The sequence below is a fragment of the Pseudomyrmex gracilis genome, unplaced genomic scaffold (genome assembly GCF_002006095.1).
Source record: "Pseudomyrmex gracilis isolate BER0280 unplaced genomic scaffold, ASM200609v1 scaffold_45, whole genome shotgun sequence".
NCBI classification, from domain to species: Eukaryota; Metazoa; Arthropoda; class Insecta; order Hymenoptera; family Formicidae; genus Pseudomyrmex; species Pseudomyrmex gracilis.
Genome location: NW_018020629.1, coordinates 727,668 through 741,986, shown reverse-complemented (window position 1 = coordinate 741,986; position 14,319 = coordinate 727,668). Strand labels below are relative to the sequence as shown.

The 14,319-nt window shown below is 35.9% G+C and overlaps 4 protein-coding genes across 9 annotated transcripts in view; 2 read left to right on the top strand and 2 right to left on the bottom strand.

Moving 5' to 3' along the window:
• Positions 1-245: 245 nt before the first annotated feature.
• Positions 246-3,479, top strand: LOC109853273. 2 transcript variants are annotated; one of them, XM_020425197.1, is made up of 5 exons: positions 246-388; positions 520-864; positions 1,251-1,313; positions 1,887-2,089; positions 2,222-3,479. In XM_020425197.1, the coding sequence occupies exons 2-5, from the start codon at positions 782-784 to the stop codon at positions 2,809-2,811; spliced, it is 939 nt and encodes a 312-aa protein (XP_020280786.1). In that variant the 5' UTR covers positions 246-388; positions 520-781; the 3' UTR covers positions 2,812-3,479. The 2 variants fall into 2 exon arrangements, with proteins under 2 accessions (XP_020280786.1, XP_020280787.1); XM_020425198.1 differs by lacking the exon at positions 1,251-1,313.
• LOC109853272 (tubulin-specific chaperone C) lies at positions 2,849-6,329 on the bottom strand. 3 transcript variants are annotated; one of them, XM_020425194.1, is made up of 3 exons: positions 6,091-6,329; positions 5,421-5,668; positions 2,849-5,083 (listed from the first exon to the last, which is right to left on the bottom strand). In XM_020425194.1, exon 3 carries the CDS (start codon positions 4,939-4,941, stop codon positions 3,868-3,870), a length of 1,074 nt encoding a protein of 357 aa, XP_020280783.1. In that variant the 5' UTR covers positions 4,942-5,083; positions 5,421-5,668; positions 6,091-6,329; the 3' UTR covers positions 2,849-3,867. The 3 variants fall into 3 exon arrangements, with proteins under 3 accessions (XP_020280783.1, XP_020280784.1, XP_020280785.1); XM_020425195.1 differs by lacking the exon at positions 6,091-6,329 and adding an exon at positions 5,852-6,080; XM_020425196.1 differs by lacking the exon at positions 6,091-6,329 and adding an exon at positions 5,729-5,845.
• Positions 6,330-6,475: 146 nt separating this feature from the next.
• On the top strand, positions 6,476-10,269 carry LOC109853271 (phenylalanine--tRNA ligase alpha subunit). Of its 3 annotated transcripts, none has more exons than XM_020425191.1 (8): positions 6,476-6,856; positions 7,072-7,412; positions 7,492-7,713; positions 7,813-7,928; positions 8,020-8,204; positions 8,286-8,647; positions 8,719-8,820; positions 9,038-10,269. In XM_020425191.1, the coding sequence occupies exons 1-8, from the start codon at positions 6,716-6,718 to the stop codon at positions 9,657-9,659; spliced, it is 2,091 nt and encodes a 696-aa protein (XP_020280780.1). In that variant the 5' UTR covers positions 6,476-6,715; the 3' UTR covers positions 9,660-10,269. The 3 variants fall into 3 exon arrangements, with proteins under 3 accessions (XP_020280780.1, XP_020280781.1, XP_020280782.1); XM_020425192.1 differs by having other exon boundaries at positions 6,477-6,856; positions 8,719-8,849; positions 9,038-9,127; XM_020425193.1 differs by having other exon boundaries at positions 6,477-6,856; positions 8,719-8,837; positions 9,038-9,124.
• The window catches only part of LOC109853270 (neurotactin), a 28,721-nt gene continuing 24,304 nt past the window's right edge, over positions 9,903-14,319 (bottom strand). The window contains exon 7 of the mRNA XM_020425189.1: positions 9,903-14,237. Within this exon, the coding sequence (XP_020280778.1) occupies positions 13,850-14,237 (388 nt within the window). The 3' untranslated portion in view covers positions 9,903-13,849. The remainder of the gene's footprint in view (positions 14,238-14,319) is intronic.

The following is a 14,319-nucleotide window of genomic DNA, read 5'->3' as shown; positions in this document are numbered from 1 at the left end:
ACGATCGTTACACAACGGAGGAAACGCGTCGACTTCTAGAAGATATCGAAAGTGACGCGAGAGCCAATCGTTTCGCAGCTCTTCCCACGAGAGCGAATCGCCGATTGATTCGCCGCGTTTGTTTCTGGTCACGTGTAACGCGCTGACGCATTCGGTGTGCGAGAGTCGTTAATCGCAGCGGACGACGATTGGTCGGCAGACTTTGTTGCGCAGAATGATCCGCGGGGTGTGCAGGAGTAAAATGAGATTTTTATCGGTCGGCCATTTGTGACTTACTAACATTCGTTCGGAGAGGTCTATTTTTGTCACTCGTGTTGTGTGGAGTCGATTGTTGTACATATAATTATGAAGACTGTTATTGTTAAAATTTCATCGCTACATCGACAAGGTAAGTAACGTAACGAGCAATTTTGTCAGAACTCTTCTGTTCTCTTCCGACGTATTCAAATAAATTTAATAAGACCTGTTTCTCTCTCTCTTTCTGACTCTGTTTCTAAGCGTGTATTTGCGAAATTGCAGATCGACCGAACGGTAACTTAATGATTTGAATCCTAGAGGCTGCACTAATCTTGTATTATACAATTGCACAATAACATACGCATATATTGTATCAGTCACACACAAAATTAGTATTATGGATAACAAAGTATTCAGTTTTGGCATGTCAATTTGCGAGTCTCTATATCATTAACATAAAGAAGAAATACGTGTTGAGCTTGCCGTGTTTTTCGCGAAATTTGTATAATAAAAAAATATAAAAAAAAAAAAAAAGAAAAAAAAGATGGGCACTTCGAGACAGGAGGACAGATCACTCGGCAGTGGAATCTCGCTGCCCCAATGGATGAAAGGAAAAATAGATAATAGGTAAGTTTCATTGTCAAACATTCCTTGATGATTAATGTACATATCTCTTTTTCATCAAATATCTCACGCAATCGCATTAGTACAGCAATGTTTATTTATTGTAAAAATAAGTGTTATCATATTATGTTCTATTATATATGTCCAGTTGATCATTTGCCAAATCAGCACACACATGTACACACACGCACACATACATAAGTGTGTGTTGTATATAACAAAAATGTAACCTAGAATGAAATTAATTAATTTAGTTACATTGCATTATATAGCATGTCACACATTGGAGCACTGAAGTTGTAATAATTCAAGTACATTCCAACATGAAATACACAGTATTACATTTTTGTTTTTTTTACCTAATATAAGTTTGTTTATTACCTTTTTAGATTTGACTTTGATGAAGCCGCATTCAGCCCACCATCTTATGATGACAGTTTCTTTTATATAAGGTACCTGAAATGACACAAATATAAATACATGTACAATAAAATAAAAGCTGTGAAATATACATAGCTTTTTAGAAGTTAAATGTTTAAACAAATCAAGTGTTGATACATAATACATGATAAGGTGCACATTTATGGATTTTTAATTCGAATTAACTTCAAATTTAATTCAAATTTAATTCAAATTCAAATTTGTAGTCAATATTGCGCATACCTGCAATCAGCACTTGGTTTTTATTTTTCATATTGTTGTGCGTATTTATTTGAAGATTAACTTCTCTCCTGAAAGCGTATATATATTTTTATTTATACTTGTGTCAGTTTAACTTTGTGCTGAAAATGCGTTGCATAATACTTTCTATTGAACTGGCTGAGAAAAAATGTGTTAACACTGTGCTTTCTTTTGAATATTGCGAAGTTTATCACTAAATGCCACATGGTAGTTGAATGAAGTCGTCTATTCAGAGGATAAAGAGCTTCAGGTTCAACTCCTGTGCAGTTATTTTTCGCAATGACTGCTTTGATTGAATCATTAGAAGGATTGGGATTTTTATATAATATTGTATCTGTTCGAAGATATCCGAAAACACAAAACTCGGAAGCGCCTCAAGAAGGATTGAAGCGCATGGTAAACGATGTTCTGAAGGAGAACAATATCAAGAGTTCGTCAAGTCAAACCATAACAAGTGAAACTTCTATTTCCAACTTGAACCAAGCGAAGACTATTGATTTTAGCAAACATCCATTGCCATGCCAACCTTTTATACCAGCTGCAAAACGTATGTTTAAATACATTGTATAAAATATACAATATATATTTTTTAATATATTCTCGTCTGATAAATATATATTTACAAATGTATTTATAATATACATATCTAATATTGGTTACTACTAAACATTTTTTTCAGCTGAAGAAAGTAAAATTCAAAAAACTCCAGGAAATATAAAGCTTAAATCGCAGGGAACCGACGACGGTTTTCATGGTGAACCGGCTCTCTGCGGCAAGTCAATTGTTCATGTGGCCAATCAAATGATGTCCGGTAAACTTACTAAGTTATTTACGTCAGAATCACGCTCCCAGCAAGCCGAGACTTCGCTAAAAAGTGTCAGTAAGTCATTGCCGGCGACACCGTTGACATCACCGACAGGAACTCCGGACAGTTCACCGAAAGCACGCAGGAAGGTACATGCCAACAGATACTTTACAGGCGCATTCATACCGGATAAGGAGAAGTACCAGGGTAATTGGATTTTGTCGAGCATACTGGGCCAATCCAGGGAAGTAATTACAGCAAAGATCGAGGAGGAGGACGAACACATTACAGATTGGGAACCGCGCAAGCCGCTCAGTCGGAAGAAATCAATATCATCGCAAAATCTCACGTACATAGGAAAGGAAGAAAAATCTGTGGATAAGACGCCTATTTATTTAAACGTGCTCGAAGCCAAACCGTCGGAATTAAGAGAGATGAATTTTTGGTCACCAACTTCCATGTAAAAGTTTATTACACGATATAATTTTTTTTTATTTTCATTTTTTTTTTTTTTTGGTTGATTTTTATCTGCGTAAGTAATTAATCACACGTGCTTTCACTCCAAAGCATATTTAGATTGTTTAGATGAATTTAAGCTTCTATATCTTATTAACGTTGTAGAAATTTAGTATAATTGTATAACTAACTCTCTATCAGGAAGCAAACATTCTTTGATTGATCTATACGACGATTATTACCTATTATATGTATTTTGCGCATATTATACGATCAGTCTCGTTTCCTTGTATATCGCACTTGTATTATGGCATTCTCAGAAATGCGGAGACGTGTGACACTTCACGAAATTTTTAAGGGCGTACTTTTGTCACGTAATAAAAATTTTTTATATCATGTAATACAAACTTGCAATAAAATTCAACGATTTATGCGAGAAAAAAAAATTGATACAAAGCGATTGTACACTGTGAATTTATATTGACTATATCCGAGATCATTTATATATGTGTCTTGAGAGAAATTCTCTTGTTCTCTAAATCTATCAAAGATCTTGTTATCTCTAATGTGCAGACGAGTTACAGATATATACACCTACTGTAAACTCCGATTTGATTTTTATCTCACAATAAAGAAACAAAAATGTGTAATAAAAACAAAACACTTTTGAAAAGAAGTGAATTTTAATTTCTTTTTGTCCGCTGTGTTAAAAAATAACATAGTTTTCGAGAGCGTCAGCTTCCAAACTCTCTTTTGCGAATTCGTTCTCTCATTCCACACTTTCCACTCTCTTCAACATATAAATCTTTAAATTTAAGATAAAAACTTCGACACTCCTTTATTGGGCACAAAGAAGTAAATTTATTAGACATGCGTAAGTATATAAAACACTTACATAAAACTTGCATCTTTCTTGTGAAAAAGCGTGATAATTACATTGAATAATTTGTTTACGTAAATAAAATCGACGACTGAAGTTTCGAAGAAAGAAGATTTTTAAACTTTTCGTTTTACAAATGTTTGTTTTTTTTTTCTTTTTTTTTTTTTGGTTACAGCTGTTAATTTTAATCGCTTTTCCCGTCATTTCTCGTTTTCACAAACAATTCCGATTCGTCCCACGACTTGATGCGAAGCTCCGGTTCGAGAACTGACCAATTCGGCGAATGTTTCTCGCTGGACAGCCAATTGAAGTCATCGATGCAATTCCAATTGTTAACTTTGGGATCGAGGCCGGCTAGATTAAAATGACTCGTCTGATCCTCGTACGACCAGTTGTAAGGTGCTACGCGTATCTTTGTACAATCCTCTATAATAGCTCTACTTGTAACATGCAAATAAATGATACAGTCTATCGACGAGTGTAGTCGCAGCTGCTGGCACGCGAAAGCGAACACGCATTCGCTGCAATCGTGCGCAAAAACCGAGGTCGTAACCGGTCCGACCAATATGGTGCACTGCTTCAGATTTACCATGTGGATCGTGCTGGGCGTACCGTATATTCGCACGGTACATTGAACCAGATCGGAGAGCAGAATGTCATTCTTATTTACATTCTCGGCGTCCAGCACTATTTGCTCGTTCGTTTTGCTCAGGAGCATGCAGGTGCTGTCTCCGTACTTGATCGACCACTTGTTGTTCTGTTTGGCCGAGCCGTTCACGATGCCTTCCGATATCTTGAGATCCTTCAAACCGTCCGTAACGTCGTGCCCCTTGTCGGACGATTTTTTCGCGATTCTGCGACTCTTGAATCCGAACTTCTTCTTGGGCAAAAGTTTAGTTTCTAATTCAGAAGCTTCGATCTCCAACGACTGTAAGTTTTCCTGTGCGCGTCTTATATCGTAAACCTTCAAAAACATCTTGGATTGTGACAAGTAGTTTTTAAGCAACAGAATTTCTTTGTTGACCTTGTCGAAGATTCCAGGTTGAGCCGAGATCGGAGCGCTAGGTGCGTCGTCCAGCATATCCTTGATCTTCTTGCAGGAGGAATAAAACGTGTCCTTAAAGTAACTGCTCTGTTCGGATTCAACGGTAAGCGATTGTCGTTCCTCTCTCCGCCTCTCGATCACATTTTTTCGCTCGCGATCTCTCTTTGTGATGCGATCTGACAAACTTCCCTCTATAAAATCCGTAGAGTCCATTTTTAGACTATAAATGCTATTTTCCACTAGTGTTTTTCTGAAGCTTGTATATCTCAGAATGAATATCGTTTGATTCTTTCAACTCCTCAGGCTTTTTTTTGTATAGTTTGAAAAGATTCTGTGGTTCATTTGAACGAATATGCTAAAACAAATTCAATTACACACACAAGTTAAAAACATTTCTAATCAATTTTGTTAATTAGACATTCGATTTTCCAGATAAGGTAAAACATGAAATTTATATGTAAATAATAATATACATATATTTACATAATTTATAATAAGAAATAGTATACTAAATTATTTTCACGCCTACATATTGTTAAAAACTGTTTGTTTATGAGAAAATATATAAAGAGGATTCGCCTGTAATTAATAGAATCGCTATAATAATTGATACATAAAAGACAAAAACATCAATTATGTAATTCCACAAATTGTCTCGGTGATTACGTAATTCCAAAATTCAATTCGATTACCTTTGCAATTTCTGACTCGTCGGGTGAAACGTAACAAAGCAGACCATATCCTATGCCTCCGCCAAGAATTACCGATGCCACTGTTGTTATTATAAACTTCGCCATGAAAATTTACTGTTCATTGCTGTATAGATTCCAAGTTTTATAATCAAATTCTCTCAACTGTTTGTTACCAGACGCCGTTTCTCCAACAGAGTAATAACACTCTAATATCGTCGGACAATGTAGATGCAAATAATATCTGAAATCTACACACACATATTGAAATTGAAGAACTTCGAGACGCCAATATCTAATTTTAATCGCACCGGAACGAGGAGTGACATTGAGCAAAAAATTTTTTCTCGCCCCACAGATTTTTTATGCGTCCTATTGACGCAACTTCACGTGGAAAACTCTAACGTCAAATATAAATGTTCATATCGCGCTACCATGCTCTTCTAATCGCGAAATGGAATTTTTCCTTCATTCTCGTATCCTTTCTCGCTCTATTCTTCGATACTTTTGTATCAATTGTCTCGTACACACGCTCGTCTCGGATTTTAATTGCAAACGGTTTAACAATTAGACGAATTTCGAATTGCTCGATAATTACGAAGAATCGGATGTGATATTCGCAAAACGAAGAGTAACCTAGAAACAACGGATCCCGATGTGATGAGCAATTTACCTTGCGAGTGGTTCATACGACGCCAGAACAAGTACGATCCAACAACAACTACGCCTTCGATTATAACAATCGTCTTGACACTTTTTTTGAGCGATCCGACGAAAATTTCCCACCTGGTTTTCGGACGCTTCGCGATCATAATAGGAGAAACGAAACGATTTCCTAAAATGGAAATCGTCAATACCGCAAGATACTGGATAACATCGCGACCAATCGCGACCAAATGCCGACGAGAGAAGGAGAAGAGGGAGACAAATTTTCAAATAAGATGACACTACTGTCGCCTTAAGTCAAAGATCCAGAGGAACGTGCGTGTGAGGACAGCTTGAATATATGTTAACCAATCAGACGCACAGACTGGTCAACAATATCTTTGTTCCTGTTCTTTGATGTGACACGAAGCTTCAAACCGAATGAACTCGCTGCTGTTGCGCGCATCCCTTCCACCGCTTCAGCGTGTTGTAAGAGAACGAAAACTGTGTCTCTCTCTGATGTTCAAGGTTACATAGGTGTGATGTGAGGTGAGGTAGGCCTAACTTTGTACCACGTGGGACCGTTTGCCGGTTTTGCAGTAAATTGGAGGAACACGCGTACCATTTTTTGAGAGATTACAAATTGGCAAAAAATGTCAAAACAGCTAACGGACCGAATTTTAGAATATTTGGCCAATCACGGCGAAACGAATTCGTTGGATTTGGCGGACGAATTTCAGGACGATCATCAAAAGGTCATAGGTGCTATCAAAAGTCTGGAAACAATAGATGATGTAAGCCGAATTGTAATTACGAAAGTTACTTAATTGACGTGTATTCGCACAATTGTACTCTCAAGTCTTTCCTGTTGGGAAACACAGCAATATATCACGTAGATAAAATTTTACATAGTGAAATATTTATAAATGTATTCACATATGTGTTGAAATATTTATATACATATGTCGATGTAACGTTAAATTAAACAAAAATTTTGTATTTCTGACAGTTGATCACGGTAAAACCGATCTCTAAAAAGGAGTGGGAAACTACTGCTGAGGGACAACATATAATAGAACACGGCAGCCACGAAGCGGTTGTTTATAATATCATTCCTGACGAAGGAATGTCTCAGGCAGATCTCATGAAATCCAGTCCTTATGCTAAAGTAGGTTTTTCCAAGGCACTGGCCGCGGGATGGATCGAAATTGACAAGAGCAAAGGTGCTCCCATTGTGAGAAAGAAAGTACCGTCCATTGTAGATGTTATACAAACGCATTTGAAAGATCTGACGCAAATTCCGGACAATGTTAAAGCAGAATATAAAAAGAGGAAGCTTCTGCAGGAAGTGTAAGTCTTGCAATTGGCAATAAGTTTATAACAATTATATGTGTTTCTTTATTTTTATATTTGTTCTCCGATGTGTTAGGATAATTAAAATAATGCATTTGGAGAAGGGACCTAATTTTTCTACCAAATTAGAAAAGTTAGAAGCTGACTTGACATCAGATTTACTGACAAATAATGCTTGGAAGAGTAAGAAGTTCAAACCATATAATTTTGATGCTCTGGGAGCATCGCTGCAGATAGGACATTTACATACATTGTTGAAAGTTCGTCATGAATTCAGAAAAATCTTCTTAGAAATGGGGTAAATATTCAAGTTCTTGATCGGAATTTTATACTTCAAGATTTTCTCTTCATCCGCGCTGATGTGACTGTTGTACAAAAACTATCGTTTCTCTTTTAGATTCACGGAAATGCCGACGAACAATTATGTAGAAAGTTCCTTTTGGAATTTCGACGCTCTCTTCCAACCGCAGCAGCATCCAGCGCGCGATGCTCATGACACCTTCTTTATCTCTGGTAGGTTTCAGATAATTAAAAAGTACTTAGAATGAGAAATATGCAGAAATAATATTCGACAGCACAGCTGAGACGATTTTGTGTATTTTAGAACCAAGCAATAGTACGAAATTCCCCATGGAATATCTCGAAAAGGTGAAAGATGTTCACAGCAAAGGAGGTTATGGCTCTCTAGGCTACAGGTACGATTGGAAGTTGCAGGAGGCGCAAAAAAATTTGTTGCGCACTCACACGACAGCTTCCAGCGCACGGATGCTGTACGCGCTTATGCAGGAGGTATAGAGAAGAACGAATACTTCTATTTTTAATTTTCCATCAAAATCCGATAAATCACAAAAAATCAAAAACTTCTTGCAGGGAGAGTTTAGGCCAGTAAAATATTTCAGTATTGACAGAGTATTTCGCAACGAGACCTTAGACGCGACGCATCTCGCCGAATTTCATCAAGTCGAGGGTGTTATTGCCGATTATGGGCTTACGCTGGGCGATCTTATAGGCACTTTATACGAATTTTTCAAGAAGCTCGGCATCACTCGGCTTAAGTTCAAACCCGCATACAATCCATACACCGAGCCGAGTATGGAAATATTCTGCTATCATAACGGCTTGGAAAAATGGATTGAAATCGGCAACAGTGGTATGTTCAGACCGGAAATGATACTACCAATGAATCTACCTCCTGATGTGCGTGTTATCGCATGGGGCTTGTCCTTAGAAAGGTAAAGTATACATGATAACTTTTGCATTGTTTGATGTTGCGATTTACAAATGTAATGTATTTCATTCACAGACCGACAATGATCAAATATGGTTTGAACAATATACGCGATCTTGTTGGATCGAAGGTGGACTTGGAGATGATTCATAGGAATCCAATATGTCGATTAGACAAGTAAATATCATTATAAGGTATTTTTTAAGGTATTTATGTCACAATTTATCCTTTTCGGTAAAATATTAAATAAGTATTGAAGATTCATTTTTAGTTTGCAAAGCCAATTCTGATTCAATGACATTAAATATGATCGTAGGAAAATCTTGTTGAGATACTCGCGCTCACACGCGCGTGATCTGTAAATCTTATTGTTTCTTTCTTTTTATTGAAACAGAATTAGTCGACGAATGAACCAGTGGAAAACGCAAGAAGAAGAAAAGTCGATTGTCAAAACTCGGCAAACGGCCGAGCAATCTCCGGAGTCAAAATTGTCCAAGCAAACTCCCGTGATCTTTTGTGATCCAAATTATCCGATTTATTTCATTGAATCTTTCTTTCGTTTCACAAAATCGCATCTTAATGTTTCTGTTTCGACACACGTACATTCTACAGTAACGAACCTTCCTAATGAGCTTTCTGAGTTTTGTTCGGATTTCCTCAACGTAAATGCAAATCCAGACATATCGTTAACTTTAATTTGGAAATCCGTTGGCATCGATCCTATCATGATACTGCAAGGGATGCACGAAATTCACGGAGTGGTCAACATAGCGCGGTATTTCAATCGGTTAATCGAATTAATTAACAAAGACGTATTGAAATACGAGCAAGTCGATCCACTCTACGCTAACAAAATAGACGCTTGTTTAGATCAAATTCATTGCGCTTTGCACGCTGTGAGTAATAACGCGTCGTTGAACATTTGCAAGAAATCTCATTACGTGATGGGCGATGACATTTCTATAGTCGATCTCATAATCGAGTCAATCGACAAATATAAACGAAAAAAAATGTAATTTATTTAATTTATGTTAAAAATTTTATTTATTTTGTAAGCGTAACAATAAATTTTGCGCGTATAACTGTCTTGTTCCTTTACCAATGTACGAGAATGTAAAACTATGAATTTATATATGTGTGTACATATATAAATATAATAAATTATTACATTTTTTTTTTATTCGTTTAGCATTTTTTTTCTTTTAATGAGAATTATATGTATGTATGCGTAGGAAATTTTTACTGAATACCTCTCTGTGTCTTTTATGACTTTTATATATAATTTTATTGATGGTACTGCGCGGAATACAGTATAAAAGTCTATTACAGCGTGATTGATAGTGACATAATAAGTAAAACCCGAAAGATATCAAATACACGCTGCACAAATATCGAGATGTGCAAAACAGCCTCAAACAGTGGTGGCCTTTTGACAACGCTTTAATCAAATATCAACAAATTTTTTTCGAATGCGAAATATACGAAATTCACAAATCACACAGTCTAAGATTTATCAAATATATATAATAGGTATATCAAAAATATGAGGCTCGCAAATCAAATTTTCCTGGAGAAATGATACTTAAAACTTGGTCACGGTGTAGATAAAAAAAAAAAAAAAAAAAATATTGCAGCACACACATACATTGTACACAAGACCAATCGATGAACCGTCTGTATCTCGCGTGATACACTAAGAATTAAAAACTTACATCTAATATATTTCAATTTTTAATTAATACACAAATTAGTTCATTAAGAATACTTATTACATACGCTTATGTCTTACAAAAAAACTTAAATCGCTCATAAATAAATACGTAGAAATATCATATAACGCAATATTCTGAGTTCAATTGAATAATTTAAATATATGATGATATGTGTGTGTGTGTGTGTGTGTGTAATAATTTACATGTAATCTCCAAAGTTCGTCCAAGTGAAGCAAGCGTAATTCGGGCGTTTGTGGAAAAAGTTTCGGTGGAATGTAATTATTCTAATATTGCTAATATCCAAGAAAAAATAGGCAGCCACTGTTATTTTTTTTTTGCACGTGATTATTTAGCTCACGGGCGAGGTGCGTGTACTGTCGGTACAAATCTGATTCAGAACATGTTCGATACATACATACAGCTACATCAAATTTTTTTTTTTTTTTTTACATTTTTGGATAGTGTACATAAATGCGTTTCTAGATATTCGTCTGGAATCTATAAATAGATATGTGTTATGAGACTCCGTTGATTATCCGAGAGTGTTGAAATAATTTATTTCTCGAACTGACATGTGCAACATTGTTCTTTTTTTTCTGGAGAAAATTGACGCAACCTTATGCGTTCGCTTGAATTTTAACGTACACATATTTCACTTAGTCGAAAAGAGATAATCGTGCAAACACACATACATTTATACTTGTGTCTCGTAATTTTCGCGATAAAATAACTCTTTCGTAAAGAGTTGCGTAAGTAAAAGATTTTTTGTGTATATATATATATATATATATATATATACGTGTATAAAATATAAAAATCACGCGTGTGTGCTATTCTTACATAATTTTCTTACGAAACCATATAACGCTCGTTACCATTAGGTCGCTTCGTTGCCAAATACAATTATATTTAGAATATAATTGTTCGAACAATACCGTTACGGCTATTCTAGGCGCGATATTTGAGAATTTCATTGACATTCAATCATCAAAGAGCAGTTCGGATCGGGCGTCGATTTTCTCGCTTCCAACGTTTATCCGTTTCAGATAACCGAGTTACTCAGAGCAGATGATCTTAAATTAATGGAAATTAATTACGTAAAAACTGACCTATCTACGAAATAAAATAACATACAGATTTCTTACGTGTGTGTAAACGCTACTTTTTATCACATATTAGTGAAAATAAATTACTTAACAACACATTGAGTAATATTTTCATGGTAGTCTTAAAAGATTATACAAATACAGAGGAATATCAAGTTTACTTCATTATCTGTCATTTCTGGGACACGAATCGCGTTTACGGAAGAGAGGCGCGCAGAAAAAGATCTATCAAAGGTTTACGCGTAATCAGAATTAATTTTTATTGTATTAATAAAATTTTTATCACTTTAGTAAATATGTATAGATAAAATACGTTTATATACCGTATTTGCGTATAAAAATTACCAAATCTGGCAGTTTCAATCTGAATGAGATAAAAAAAGTCTCTCTCTCTAAGGAGGATTTATTTTTTATATATGCTTCTCGATAGTTGGTTGCAGCCATTTTGGATTATGACGTCAGAAAATCGTAAGAGAAGAGAAAAACATAATAATAGCCGGTTATTCATAGTTGAATTTTATATTTAAGATTGTCTTAAGTTTATTCATCAATGTCATGCAACCAATGAAAACGACTCATACACTATCCGATGATAAAATTAAGATTATCTTATAGATATAAAATCTCCCACTATTTTAATACCGATCAAAATGTGTTCCGATTACACACGAAATTACAGTTTTTATTGTTAAAATGGTACTGAGGTATTATTGGTACAAACTTCTTGTGTAAAGGCATTTTGGTCACTGCCTACAACATCAAAAAACACACAAGAGTGTTTTTTGTACAAATTCACTATAATATAGTTCTTCCGCTTCTCATAATCCAAAATGACCCAAGCAGGCATTGAGAAATCTCAATTGGATAGATAACTAGATCTCGTGTATATTTGTGATTCAGTCTGCAGTTCTCCCATCGCGAGCTAGGTTTTCTAAACTAAGTTACGTATTTACACACTGAGAGAGAAAAACCGTCGAATCAAGAAAATCTTATTTATTAATCCAACCGCAGCAGTTAAAGGTTATCGAAACCAAATATGTTTGTTTTAATTCCAATCTAAAAAAGAAATATATTTAAATTCCTCTTTAAGATTAAAAAAAAAGACAAAAAAATAAAAAACAAATGTTTCAAATAACATTCAATTGGCTGCAAACTGAACACATTTTGTTGATGTCGCAGTAATTTTTTCTCAGTGCAAAATATTACTAATAAATTTGTTATAAGAAATCTCAATTTAAAAAAAAAAAAAAAAAGGCTTTATCCATCTGAGAGTTTGCTTCCACAAACGCGACGCCCATGCACGTGTTGTCCCTCTTCTTCGGAGATCGTTTAGATTTAAAACTATGATTTTTACGTAACACACGCGTCGAAAACGCCGTTGTGTAAAAAGATATCGAAATTCGTTCCCACTCGAGATAGTAATACATGTACGTCGATAACTTACTAGCTAACAGATGTAACATTATTACGAAATGATTTACGTATCTTCGCGTTTATCTCACGTTTTTCAAGCTTGATACGAAGAACGAAGCGTGTCGTTTGTTATTGTTTTTTTATTGTTTCTTTAACGTTCGTAACTCGTTAAAAAACTTTTTTAAACAACACTCTGTTCTGATTCTTCGTGTTCGAATTTGACAAACCTTCGAAAACGCGAGATATCTTCTTACTCTTTTCGCACCCGTTTACATATTCACATCTTACAAGAATATATATATGTGTATAATAGTAGATATTAATATATGTACGCGCCGTTGTAACACGCTTTCTCTCTCTTTGTCGATTCTTTTCTCTCCTATAAGCTACGTCTCTTCGCGTAGTTGTCTACACAACACCTACGTCACTCTTCTGCCTTTACGCAATATATTACAAATTTGATTCACATTTATACACATACATAATAATCCGCGTGCCTTATATGATCGAGCGCACGCTTTTATCTCGGAGAAGGAGAGGGAGGTCACGGATGATAATAAAGAACAACATTTATTTTCCATTGCTCGCGCTACTTTGTAAAATATTGTTATTCCTTATCATCGAGAACGAATTCAAACTTTGTTAGCACATTACGCGATTATCTACATAAATGTCTTTCTTTCTTTCTTCTTTTCTTTCTTTCTATCACTATTTTATATTTTGGCGTTTACATTAATTAATTGTCATGATTTGACAGGTACTACTTTATACGTCGCACCACAAAGGCATAATTTATATCTTTGTTTGTTAATTCCCGCGTTCATCTCATCGCTCATTACATCGATCTATTTAAGTAGTCACATCTGTATAATCAATTTCGCTCGTTTCCGAAAAGCCAACGGATAACGCGCGCGCGTTAATGCCGGAAAATGAACTTTCTAGATTCTGGTGCGCAATAACGCGAGAATCTACAATTTAATCGACCCGGCCGTACTTGGGTACGATATTCTTCTCTATCCAGAAATCGCAGTTAGGATAATCCTGCTCGAGCAGCGTGTCTTGACCTACGACCAGAACTCGCTTTGCGCCTGTCGGATCGGCCTGTGGAACGTCACCATGCCACACGTAATAGTTGAACAACTGTTGCATGGCCGACACGTGTCTCTTCTCTTCGGGCATGACAGCGGAGTAGGTTCCTAAAATGGCCGCGGCGTCGCTATCCGGATCGGCCAAGTGCCGACGCGTTTGAGTTGCTACGTAAAATGGTATATTGGTCCTCATCCTGGCGACCGTCAGCAATGGGCACACCACGCGAATGTCGGAGATCATCGTGACCAGTCCCTTCAACGTGGCGTTGTAACGTCTAGAAAACGGCACGCAAAGTGGCAATGTCAAACAGCAATGTTTATCGCATCGTAAGAGAGAAATATAAGAACATGTGATTG